Consider the following 13,472-nt stretch of genomic DNA (forward strand, 5'->3'; position numbering starts at 1 on the left):
GAGCTCAAGTCCCGTCCCCCGTCCCGCCTCCTACACAGAGGATAGTTGGAAAATTTCTGATTAGACTTTGTAGATACCAATCCAGGGGCTTAACCCATCCATAGAAGACTTCTATTTTGATGCCCAATCTAAAGTACCCCCCACCCCCAATATTAGCTAACCAAGACATGAACACATAGGCTCACTCAAGCCTCATCCCCACATGCCTCAGCGGCTCACTGCAATTTATTGCATGAACTTTAGTATAAGTGGAGGACTCTACCAAGTTGGTGCTTTGAGGGGAAGAGTTAGGCCACATTCACACAGTACATTTAAATTACTAGGATCCCAACTTTAGAAAGTCATGGCTTCTCCCAAAGAATTCTGGGTGCTGCAGTTTGTTGTATGTGCTAAGAGTGGATAGGAGAGCCCTATTCCCCTCCCCACTCATGGAACTACAATTCCCAGAGTGGCTTACTAACCATTCTCTCTTCACAGGTCAGAAAGGAGAAACATTAAGCTTTGGCGCTGTTCGTTGCCGGCTGAGGATTGGGGGGAGGTGATAGCATGTCTAGAGTTTTTTACACTGATAAACTTCACACACACACACACAGCGTCCATCCTGCATGCAAAGTATCCCAAGAGACCCCTCGGCCCCCTTGCTGGCTTTGGCTCTCCAACGTTTTAGAGGAAGAAAAATTTGATGTGCAAAACCAGACATCCAAAATGGCTCAACATAATTTATTTTTTTATGTTAAAATGTACAGAGTTCTTTTGAAAGTACTTGCTAGAAAGGGGGGAGGGAAAAAGTGATATTACATACAAGGAGAGGAAGGGAGGCCGGCCGGCCCAGGAGCGCATGACATGGAGAATTACAAAGGGTTTATCATCCAGGCACCCCTTCCCCTTTTTAAGCTTACAAGTCACCAAGAACGAAGTACAAAGAAGTTACAAAACAGGAAAAGCAAATATAAACAGACAGGAATAGACGCGGCTTCATTTTGTACATGCGGCTTTAGAGGCATCTGGAACTCTAGTTACACACTCTAGAGATCTCTTTAAAGAGAATTTTCATCTTTCTTAAAATAGTCTTTAATATTCTACAACAAAGATAAAAAATTTTAAAGATGGAATGAAATGAAAAAGCTCTTTTTTTTAAAAGGCATCAAAGTCACTAACAGTGAGTTTTTTTTAAATTTCTTTTAGAAGATTACCAAGTTTATTTTGCTAAAAATACATTATTATTATTATTATTATTATCATTATTATCATTATTATTTCTTAAACAGAAGTGGGAGGATGACAGGTACCAATATTACTGTGTCAGATTTTTTTTTATAATATAGAAAAGAACATTGGGTTCTCTACAATAGTTCTACAGTCACAAAGGTTTGTGGAAAAGAGGGAGCTGCCCAATTGATTTTTAAAAACCATACAAAAAACCCAAAACCGAAAAAGGTTAACAGCAGACAAAAAATAATAATAATAATAAAATTACATGGCCCTTGTGCCAACAGCTTTGCTTTTGACACCCCAATAACGCCCCGCCCCCTGCAACCAGGAAGCAATGCCAGCTCAGATGACCAGGGAAGGGAGGAGAGGGCAGCCCGAGATGTCTTTCGACACAGATGAGGTGAGCCTGGATTCATAGATATATACAGGGACAAGGATCCTACACAGCCTTGTACACATGCTGAAGAACTAAGAGAAAATGAGGGCTGGAAGCCCCTGGGATTCTGCTTTTATACTCAACAGTATAGAGGAAGTCCGTTTTAGTGCAGTTGAACCCCCCCCCCTCCACAACTGCCTTTCAGGTTTCTTTGAGAAAAAAAATTCTTTACACATCTAAGTCAATCTAAGTGCGTCTGTGGCTCTACAGGAATATACAGAGAACTTTACATTAGAAGGATAAGCTACATGTCCCCCTCCTTATCATTAGTTGATGATGCGCCCACAGGCCTGGCATCTCTCCACAGGATGAGGGGATGGATTGCACTGCACAGACTCGCCCTGCCCTCCTGTCTCCCTTGCATTCCCTCCTCTGGCCCCCCAGGCGCACACAGCTGAAGGAACACCCAAGAGAGCCCTACGATGCGCCTTGGGGCAGGAGGAGCAAAGGGGCAGCAGTGCCAGCAACAGGCCCGCCAGGGAAGAAGGTGACAGGCTCTTGACAGCCATTGAAATGTGCGCCCCAACTTTCAAGGGGGTGCAAGAACCTTCGGAATCTCAGTCCGTAAGCAGAGTTGTGTCCAAGATTCACATGCCAGATCTCCAGCTGCAGGGCTTACTGAGCATCCCATCTCCCTCACTCCACCCCCAAGCGCCCCGCTTTCCGGCTGCACTTAGCTTGTTCTCAAGATGCTGCTGCTAGGCAAAGAAGTCTTGGATGAAGGCAACGGGCACACTTTTGAAGTTACATTTAAACTGTATTTTAGTTCAGAAAGAGAAAGGTGGGGACAGAGGAGAATAAACCATTCAGAGTTCCTATTTCTGGAGGGATGGCAGAAGAAGACCAGAAAGTTTGCCTTGGGCTCTATTATCCCATCCTTAAGTCACCACCTCAAAGCCTGCTGTTGGGCCTGAAGTAGGAAAGAGAAGCTAGGGGAGGGTGGGAAGGATCTGACCTTTAGAGATGGCGCCATCTTAGGAGCTGTGCACAAGGGACAAATGGAGGAGAAAGAATATGGCGGCTGAAAATGAGATAATATGACAGTTTTAAACACTCTGCCCAGATGGTCAGCAAAGTAAGACTCTTTGTTAAATTACAGAACTTTTTTGTGCACATTTTCAATTCCCTCCCTGAAAAAAATAAAAGTAAACCCAAACCCCATTTTAAAAATGGATTTGAACTGTGAAGTGTTTCAGGATCATGAAGGGAAAACAAAGACCCAAACCAAAAGAACCCCACAAAACGTGAAAAGAATAAAGACCAGGCCCCCTAAAAATAAAATAAAATAAACCCAAAGGGAACAAAACCCCATCTAAGATCTACAGCAATATTTAACTGGAAAAATGTCCATTGTCTCTGGTTTGTCAGTATAAAAGGTTCCTTTATTTATAGAGAGATTTCAGTTAGTTCTTTAAAGACAGCAAGTTTATCTTGCTCATCTTCTCATGTAGGGTCCGTTGAGAGACTGCTTGGGGACCCCAGCAGCATTCATGTAGCTGTGATGAGAGGGGCCAGTGTACATCATGTTCCCGTGAGGGTTTGGCTGCATAGGCTGCTGGGGATAGGCCTGGCTCCCCATCATTCCCATTTGCATCTGCATAGGATACTGGGCTGTCTGGTTCATGTAGGCAGGGTTGCTATGGTAGCTGCTGTTCATCATGGGCTGGGTCATCCGGTAGCTGTTCATAGCATTCAGGGTATTCATATTCATGGAGTTGACGTTGTAAGGGGCGGTTGGCATCAGGTTCACCCCCATGTTCATGCCGCGCTGCACAGCCAGCGCTCGGGGGCCGGCCTGCATGGCAACCGCTGGGGGGCTGCGCCCGTAGAGCTGCTGCTGGTGAGCAGCTGCTGAGGGCAGGGGTGCCGACTTGGAGCGGATGGAAATGTGCCCCTTGACGGGCATCTGCCCCTGCAGCCTTTGGGTGTGGGGGATGCCGATGTTGGTGGTGGACATGTTGCACTGGAGGAGGGGCGAGGCGAGGTTCATGGTGGTGGAGGCCAAGTTGGGAGGGGGTGTCATGGTGGCTTGTGCTTGGGGCGTCCCGGCCAACGGATGAGACGGAGCCAGCTGCGCCAGGCCGGTGTTGGACAAAGACACGCTGGTTGCATAGGAAGTCACAGCGGGGGAATGGCTGTAAGGCATGGCATGAGGGTCCATTATGGTGTTGGTCAGCTGCTGCAGCTTGGCTAGGCTGAAGGTGGCCGATGGCTGGGAGTAGCCACCAGCACCAAAATCCCCAGGAATCCTCTCATAGATGCTTATGTTGCCCGTACTGCCAGATTCCGGGATTTCCATTATCATGGGTGCTGGAGTGAAGCTATTGTTCATGCTACACTGGGACAGGGAAGGCTGCTGTTGCTGCGCTGGAGGAGGGGGCTGGGGCTGCTGGGGCTGCTGAGGCTGCTGGGGCTGCGGGGGCTGTGCCGCCGGCTGCTGGTTACTCGGAGGCCTTTCAACCACGCAGCTCTGGGGGGACTTGATATTGCAGTTTGTGGCGGGCTGGACACTGCCCTGGGGCATCATGCTGCAGCTGTTGCCCATGCTGGCTATTTGCTGGGTGACGACGCAACTGTTCTGGGTGAGGCTGCTGGAGGACGACAGGCCACCATAGGAACAGCTGCTCTGAGACGAGTTGTTACCGCAGATGCTGCCACCCATGGTCGAGTCGTAGCTGCTGGGGTTCTCGTAGTTCTCTGTTGTGCTCTCGATGCTGCCGAGGTCGCTGAAGCCACTGTCCACCACCTGCTGAGAATGGTCCGATACAGAAGGCACATCCATCATGGGGCTGGTCTCCATGTTCTGCATAGAAGGTGCGGAGAGAGAGCCTTGCTCAGGGCTTATCTGGGTGTAGCCGCTCTCCAGGGCACTGGGCACGCTGGGGCTGCTGACGGAGCGCACCGACTGGCTAGGGTGAGACTGGACAGAGGAGATGGGGCTGTTATGTTCCGAGGCCTGGCAGTCCTCAACCATAGACATCTGAGGATCCTCTTCAGCTTGGGTGTAGCTCTGCAGGTTCTGACAAGCCGCTAGGGTCTCCTCGCAATCCTGGTAGGCTACGTCGTGCTCATTGTTCTCCTCCTCCTGCGTCAAGGATTGCACTGCTTGGACGGTTTCAAGATCCAGTTCACTGTGAGGGATTGGCTCCTCTTCCTTCAACTCAATTAATCCTTCCTTAGCATGCTGCTCTTCCTCTTGGTCATCTTCGGAACCAGGAACGGGATCTGATCCCACTGATGTCTCATGGGAGGCTTGCTCCTCCTCAGAATCTGCCTCTCCCTCACTCTTGTTCTTGACATCCTCTTCTCTGCTGTCCTGTGTGCTTGTTTCTAAAAAAGGCTCCTGAGCGTCAGGCTCTTCCTTCAGTCCCTCTGTTGCTGCCTGCTCTTCCAGTTCATTCTTCTTGGCAGGCTCTACCTGCCCATCGTCTTCTTCGTCATCCGCATCGTGGTCTTCATTCTGGTTTGCCACAGCTGCCACTTCCTCCTCCTCCTCCTCTTCGCGCTCAGGTTCTTCCATCTCCGGCTGCTCTTCTTCCGACTGCCTCTGCTCTCCGAGGCTCTGGGGCTTCTCCACCTCTTCCTCCATCTCAGGTTCCTTGACTTCTGCTGCTGGGCTGCTGCTGCTGCTGCTGCCTAAAGGAGAAGCCCCTCTTGCTTCACTGGCAGCTGCACCTTCCTCTTCCTCTCCCAGGTCCCCAACTTCTGGAGGCCCTTCTTCTTCTTCTTCTTCCTCTTCCTCTTCTTCTTCTTCTTCTTTCCTTTCCTCTACAACATGCAGAAGCTCTTCCTTCTGCTCAACAGGCTCTTCCTTCTCCTGCACTTTTGGTTTGCGACCTGGTTTCAAAGCGGCTTCCGTGGGGTCAGTTGCCTCTTCGGTGGCAGCTGCCAAGACCTTCCCTCTCTTCAGCTTGAAGCCTGGCTTGCGGCCAGGCCTCTTCTTCCAGTGGATGGGCTTGCGGCTTTTGCCTTTGGGCCAGCCCTTCTTCTTCTTCATGGGGGTGGAAGTGTCTGGCTGGAGTGGGGAATCTTTCGCTTCACATTTTCTCAGCACCGAGACTGGTTTCAAGGTAGGAGAGCCTAAAGAGGAGGGGAAAGGAGGAGGGAAAGGTTAAGCAGCTGGACCTCTCGTCCCAATTCCTCACTAGGCTTGCAGCTGAAATATCTGCAGTTGATTAACCACCTGCCTGTTAATATTACATACTGCCAAAAGCTCCATAGAGCAGCCTCTCTAAGATGTTACAGCAAGCTCAAGTTAATGTGCAATTTATCAAGTTACCACTCCTTATCCGAAATACTGTATTTAAAGCTGCCTTTTTCACTCAATTGTTGCCCCCACAGTTGACTGACTGAAGATTTAGTCTGCTATAGTCTACTAATTAAACCTTGTAGCCCTACCTAAAGAACAAACTGCACATCTATTACAGGGTGGGGCTGGTGTGTTAGAGGAAGGAGATTCAGCTGGGTCTCCTGACCTGAAACTGCTTTCTCTCTCTCCCACCTTCCCAGGTATTGCATTTACACCTCAAGCCTCGAAAGGGCACAAGCCCAAAGAGCTCTCAACCAAGGTAAGGAGACAGAGCAAGAGATGCTGGCCAGTGAGGTGTCAATCAAGTGGAAGATGAAGCAAGCCAACAGACTGGTAGAGAAGGAGCACATGGTCACTGGTTGGCTGCAACTATTATATCCTAAAATAATATTACATGCTGGAATCTAAGAACTATTTCTGCTGCTCAGCTTTCCATGGGAAGAGCCTGCTACTACAAGGACAGGCAGAAAATCACTCCTTGAGTTTGTAGATATAAAATCAATGCCTTTTAACAATGTCAAGAAATGAACAAATGAAACTGCCTTGACAGAAGGAATTTTCTCCATTCAGGCCACTACTGTCACTGACTCTTCAGAGCTGTGGGTCACTAGGTCTTTTCTTTGCAGCACTTGTAGCAGCCTATAGGCACCATTTCAGTATTTCTGCTTTAATGTTTTGCTTAATGTTCTACTGGATTGTTATGGTGTTTAAATATCATGTACAGACATCTGGGTTGTGATTTTATTATTACAATTTGTGTGATCCACTTGGAGACTTCATTGTATTAAGCCATGTATATATAATTTAATGAAATGAACATATTCACAGCCACCAACTGCAGCTTGTGCCATGGCATTTGCAAAGATTGAGCAACCTTTCCCAGCTTTGAGATGTACGACTTCCCAGCTCTGTGGCACAGGGGTGTAATAACAACTGTGATAGAAGCAGCCGGAGCCTGTGGCACTCTTAGACAGCAGTAGGGGTGTCTGGGAGCCAGGTTGAGGCTGCACTCCTGGGGGCTTCTTGCACAGCTGTGCTGTGACTGGGACTAGAAGTGAGCTGCAAAACTACACAAAGGCACAGGGCACCGCAGGGACACACAGTGTGGGCAAGGCAGAAAGGCCTATTCATACTTTAGAGCTCAGACTCAAATTGTCTAACCCTCACTGATACAGCCCATTTCCAATGTTCACAGTGCATTAACTAGTACTATTTATAGCAGCCCAGGGAGGCAAGTATGGCTATCCAATTTGGGGGGTGGAGAAGAACTGAAAGAATAATTCATAGCTTTGCACAAGAGGATCATTTCCTTGTGGATTGTGGAAGCCTCTGCAAGGTAGGAACTTCCACACACCTCAATCCTCCTAATTCAATCCACAGCATCTATCTTGCCAACAGCTGCTCCCATGTGGCATACTAGCCTCTCTCAACCTTGGGTGCCCAGATATTGTTGGACTACAACTCCCATCATTCACAGCAAGCAGAAGCAACAGCCAGGAATGAGGGAAGCGGTAGCCCAACAACACCTAGGAACCCAAGGCTGAAAAAGGCTGCTCTACTGGAAGGAGGAGGAATCAGTGGAAGCAGATTAAAATGTTTTGTACTGCAGTTTTGAAAAAAGGTAATGGAGCATTATAGCCAAGTATCTCACAGTAATTGACTCATTCACATGCAGAGAGCATAAGCATCTGCCTAACAGGTTACTACAAAACTACACTTAACAGGGCCATCTGGGCTTAGTGACTGTCGTTTAACCTCTTAAAGGTTAAATGCAGCTTAATAGTCTAAATTCAAGACTAGATGCAAAAGCACTTTGGAGAGGGTTAAGAAGCTACAGCCTAGCATGAACTTTCCCACAATGTCATCTACGACAAACGGAGAGTGGCAGGGGGGTGAAGAATGAACCAATTCCAGTTTTTATGGAACTGAACAAATGCAATTTGAAGGTAACAGCCTATTAGATGAAGAAATGTGGACTGCTACTGTCTTATAATGGCTTGGTAACAATGAGTGGAGGGTTGCAGAGCTAAAACAGATAAACGATCAGACACACAGGTAGACACAGAACATCCTCAATGATATTGCTTTCTATTATGTAACTTAGTTTTATGATCTTATATTCTGTTCTCTGAGGAATGCTTTTACAGCTGATTCCAGAAAAGGTATTCCGCTAATCTAGAAAGAAGGTACTTAGAGATTCCTGTAAATCTACTCTTGTGGAATCTAAAGCCAATGCAGAGGACATTGCACTTTATGCACTGTGCAGTCCATTCTGTGTACCCCTTAGGAGTAAGCTTTTGACTGAAATATAGGAAAGGATTGCTATAAAGAACGATTCTGATAAAATGCCTTGGATATAAACAAAACATAAAAACAGCTTTTATACGCAGCACCTGCACAAAAACTAGGCCAGTCAGAGATCGTATCCGGTTGCTGAGAGCCTCTGGTTCATGCAGCATATACTTGCTGACTACAGGACTCAAAATGCCTGTGCTTCTACTTTGCAGTGACAGACTGATCTAACTAAATGAACCACACTGAAACTAATGGGCTATTTGATGGAAGTGGGTGCTTTACCTTCCACTTTCTTACCACCAGGTGAAAGGAGGGTCAACAGATGCCTGCACTGGTAAGATTGCTTCTTCTTGTTGTTGAATTCCCCCACCCCACCCCTACCAGTAAGCCATGGAGTTCATCCCAGTTCCTTAAGCGGGTTGTATGTCACCAGCTGGCCCCCTGGAGCTTGGCTTTGGCCCTCATCTCTTTCAATAGAAGTTTCATTGTCATCCATGGCAGGAACAGGGAACCTGTGGCCATCTGGATGTTTTAGCCTGCCATAACGGGAGGCGGAAACCCAAGAACCCGAGTGGGGGGGGTAGTGTCACAGGTTGCCCTTGGTCCAAGGGCTCTGGCAGCCCTTGTCCTTTGTCTTTTCCCACATCCATGCTCTCCCCACGTTTTCTTCCCTAGTTGTCACAGCTCATGTATTCCTGGGACTGGGCAATCTTGCATGTTTCATATGGGCACCGAGTGCAGGGAGGGAGCAGTTAGCGACCTTTCTTATGGCAAGTTACACTGCATTGAAGCACCCACTGACAACTGTTCTTGAGAAACCTACCAGTGGCATCGTCGGACTCCTCTCCACCCTGAGATCCTCTCTTGGAGGAGGGCCTGTGCCTGAGGGAGCCTTGGGGAGAGAGGCGACGAAGATATCCTCTTGGGAACAGTTCACTTTCTTCCTCATCCTCCTCGTCCTCCATCTCAAAGGTGGGCTCCAGTTGAGGCATGGGCCTTTCAGAATCAGAGTCCTCAAAAGGCTCATCCAGGACCTCAGTCGTTTCAGAGATGGTTTCTGTCACAACACTGCTGTTGTGATATTTGCGCTTGCGGACCCGCCTCTTCCGGGGAATGGGCTTCTGCACAAACAACCACAACCAAGTGACAGGTGGTTACATACAGCACAACTCAGTGAGGCAAGAGAGAGAAGCCCTATAGCATGCGGAGAGGAGACATCCGAGGAGGGCCACTGTCATTTCCTATGGCCACCAGCTGGGCTCACATTGGCCAAGACAGGAGGAGGGGAGGCGACTGGAGAACATGTCAGTACTCCAGTTTCAGGACTGGCATATTCCACCCCCTCCAGTGTCAAGGGCATGCCAGACCCCCCTCTGCACCTACCATCAAAATACGGATAGTAGAGAACTAACTGTAGCTGCAACGAAGAGGCCTCTGGAGACATTCTCTGCCCATAGAGAGAGTCCCCTAGGGCCCCCTTTCAAAGTCTAAACCTACTGCCTTTCCCTGGCACAAAGATAAAGCTTTAAAAATGGATGGGGAATCTGGGGCCCAGCTGATGTTGTGGGCCTACAACTCCCATCATCCCTGATAACTGACTGTACTGGCTGGGGCTGACAGGAATTGGGAGTCCACCAACATCTGGACGGCCACAGGCTTCCCACCCTTTCTTTAGAATATGCATCTCACAAATATGTAAGTAGCAATATGTGCATGCTGCAACAGCTGAGCAGAATAAACAAATGGAGTGCAGCAGTGGGCTGAGATTTTGCTTCCTGAGAGCCTCTGCATTTGTTTAGAAAAAAAGAAAAAGCAGCAAAGTTTCTGGCACTGTCTGACTTAACATGTGTTTGGAAGTATAGGCGATGGCTGCTAAAATCTCAGAAGCCAGAAGACCTGCTGGATAAGAGTCCCAATGGTTGTGAGTGGGATGTCAGTGCCCTGCATGTCTCTCCCTTAACTAGTAAAATGGGGGGGGGGGGGTTGAAAGTTCCCTCCCAGAACTGCTACTTGTAAAACAGTAAATTTGCAAAAAGCTAAATTACAAAATTAAGTTTTTCTGGGCTTATTATTATTAAAAGCATACACAGTCCTGAATATGATCACCTTCTTACACATGCACATAAAGCCTACAGACGCAATAGCTTTTCAGGAACCTATCCAGGGAATGAGAGAGGTTCAAGAGGCAAGCAGAAGCTAACACAAGGAGAAAGCTCAGGGTTGTGTGCAGCTGCAGAGCAGACAGAAAGGGAGAAAGATATACCTTTCGCTTCAAGGTGGGTTTGGTGAGAACTGGTGGGGAAGTGGAGCAGGGGCTGACAGGCTCCTCCCCCTCCTCTTCACTGCTCTCACTGAAGTGCCTGGGCAGTGTCCTCTCACCCTCGCGGTGGGGCCGGGGTATTCGGTCGCACTCCTTGGAGAGTCTGCCTTTCAGGGGCTCGTGGGTCTTCAGCTGCCCTCGCCACACTTCACTGTATCTCTGAGCCACTGAGGGCTTCTCCCCTTTGCCATACTGCCCATGGGAGATGGGGGACTTTTCCTCATCTTTGCCAAAGTGCCCCCGGGGAGCCGGGGACTTTTCCTCACATTTGCCACACTGTCCCTGGGAGGAAGTGGTTCTCTCTTCAGTCTCCCCAAATCTCTCTCGGGAAGCGGCCGCAGCTGCAGCCGCCGCAGCAGCCGCAGCTGCCTTTTCCTGACACTCCCCACAGCGACCTCCCCTGGCCATGGCTGACTTCTCCTCTAAAAGCAGTTTCAAATCCTTCTCTGCAAAGGACTCCCGCGGCTGTTTGTTCTTCCGACGGCCCCTCCGTGGCATCTGGTTGTTTGCAGGAAGACCAGCAAGGGGAAGACTTTGTTTGTTTGGCCGCACAGAATTGGCTGGAGAAACAATGTCTGGCTTTTTTTCACTCTCCAGAGGAAAGTAAGACTCTCTCTCTTTTTTCTCCCAGGATACAGATTTGATCACCTGGTATAAAGAAAAAAAGCAAGCTATTTTATTTAAGACTTTCTTGCAACTGTTACTTCCTACAGACATAAGGTTGCTGGGAAAGTTGGTTCTGCATTTAAAGTACCAGCTTGCAGCCAAAGACTGGAACAATCTTGATCTTTCCTTGATTCCACAACTCCTGGTCATGTCCACCTTTCCTTTCTTCCGATTCCCCTCCAGTTTTCCTCTCCCAAATACCTCCCCATTAGCTAGCCAACTTCCACCCTCAAGCCCACTCCCTCTTCCTGGGCCCCACCACTACTTCCCTGGGTTTTCTGCTCTCCTTCCTTAGCCTCAATTTTTCTACACTTCGTGTGCAGGCCTACCAATGACCATGGAAAACCTCATCTGAACAATCCCATCCATCTTTCCATCCAGGCTGCATAAATTTCCCGTCACTATATAGGCCACGAAGGGAATATTTTTATTCCAAAACTGGGTTCATGAGTGCAATAGACCCCGGGGGTTTAAGTTCGGATGAGCCAAATTTTCAGACCTAAGCCCATTATTCAATAATAGTACAAGCACTGTTCCATGATTCAGTCTTAATCATTTCCAGTTAAAGGATCTCAGGTTGCAGAGTAGGAAGGCTTCTGTCTGAGTGCAGAAAGGAGCAAAGCCTGCGAGATCTTTTGTAGTTGTTGCAGCTTGATGACAGGAACAAAACACTTGTAGTAGTGAGACCATTACATGGCCTCTTCATCCCAGTCTCTAGTATTTCATTTCTGGTATCTGGGCAAAGATGATCTAAATCCACTTGTGTCTGATTTCATGCCCATTTTTAGCATCAAAACAGCCTCAGTTGCCCTGACTGATTGCCTTTATCAGAAGAGAGAGACCAAGAGGTGGGAACAACCCTTGATCTTTCAATGGCTTTTGCCATCACTGACCATAGTCTCATTTTGAAACAAATCAGGGGGTTGGGAGCTAGAGGCACTGTATTGCAGCAAATCTGCTTCTGCCTGCAGGGTCATTACCAGAAGGTAACACTAGAGGAATGTTGCTCAGCCCCATGAGTTCTGAGCTGTGGGGTCCCACAGGGTCCATTGTGTCTCATATGCTAATTCAACATTTATATGTTAATACCACACTGCTCTCTTCCTCTCCCTCCTTCCATCTAAATCAGCAAAAGCTGTGGGGTTGGACTGGTGCCTGGCTGAAGTGATAAGCTAGATATACTGAGACTAAACAGTGGGTGATTCTCGGATCCAGAAATAAGGTAGACAGCTTGCACTGTCCCTTGAAGGAACAGGTTTGCAGTCCGAGAGCATTCCTGGATTCCAGCCAGGTGGCTTCTGCAGCTAGGAGTGATTGCACCCAAATTAGGCTGGTTTGTCAGCTATTAGCCTGACCTCAGTTGCCCATGCTCTAGTGACTGAATACAATCCAGAAGCTGCAGCTACAGCAGAAAAAGGTTGCTAGGTTGATGAGTGGGGCAATTTGATAGGACCATGTGTCACTGGTCCTGAAAGTGCTTCACTGGCTGCCAGTCTGAATTTGTACCAGTAAACAAACCCTAAAGGGCTTGGGACCCAAGACAGCCTCCCTCAAAACCAACCACCTCGGGCCAGAAAACCATCAAAGCAGGCCCTTCTGGCAGTGCCACCCCTTCTGGGGACTTCCTGATTGATGTTGACCCACAGCAGGGCCTTCTCAGTACTGAAGTGATGGCCAAACTTGGCCCTCCAGCTGTTTTGGGACTACAACTCCCATCATCCCTGGGTAACAGGACCAGTGGTCAAAGATGATGGGAATTGTAGTTCCAAAACAGCTGGAGGGCCAAATTTGGACATCACTGCAGTATTGGTTCCTCACTTATGGAACACCTTCCAAAGTATTCAGGGGGTTTTTAAAAACATTTCTATTTGTCCAGGTATTTAATAGCTGCAACATACTAATTTAATTTTCTAGCCTAATGTGTTTATATCCCACCCTTTGTCCAAGGAGCTCAAGGTGGTGTCCATGGTTCTCCCCCTAATATAATCTCCACAACAACCCTGTGAGGTAGATTAGGCTGAGAGGGAAGAACTAGGCCAAGGTCATCCAGTGAGCTACATGGTCGGGGGTGGGGTCTTGAACCTTGGTCTCCTGGGTCCTAGTCCAACACTCTAATCATTGCACCACTCTCTTCCTGTTTCTAGCAACCTGGAAATTATTAGGTGTGAGGATACATGGCTGTTTTTAAACGTTCTCAGATGTTTTTAACATCTAAATATTATGTTAGTTTTTGT

At 48.1% G+C, this 13,472-nt stretch overlaps 1 protein-coding gene across 1 annotated transcript in view; it reads right to left on the reverse strand.

Moving 5' to 3' along the window:
* Positions 1-704: 704 nt before the first annotated feature.
* KAT6A (lysine acetyltransferase 6A) overlaps positions 705-13,472 on the reverse strand; it is a 95,612-nt gene continuing 82,844 nt past the window's right edge. The window contains exons 15-17 of the mRNA XM_083753112.1: positions 10,516-11,220; positions 9,076-9,373; positions 705-5,728 (exon numbers count right to left, since the gene is read on the reverse strand). Coding sequence (XP_083609238.1) covers positions 3,084-5,728; positions 9,076-9,373; positions 10,516-11,220 — 3,648 coding nt within the window. The 3' untranslated portion in view covers positions 705-3,083. The remainder of the gene's footprint in view (positions 5,729-9,075; positions 9,374-10,515; positions 11,221-13,472) is intronic.

The sequence above is a fragment of the Podarcis gaigeae genome (genome assembly GCF_964106915.1).
Source record: "Podarcis gaigeae genome assembly, chromosome: 8".
Taxonomy (NCBI): domain Eukaryota; kingdom Metazoa; phylum Chordata; class Lepidosauria; order Squamata; family Lacertidae; genus Podarcis; species Podarcis gaigeae.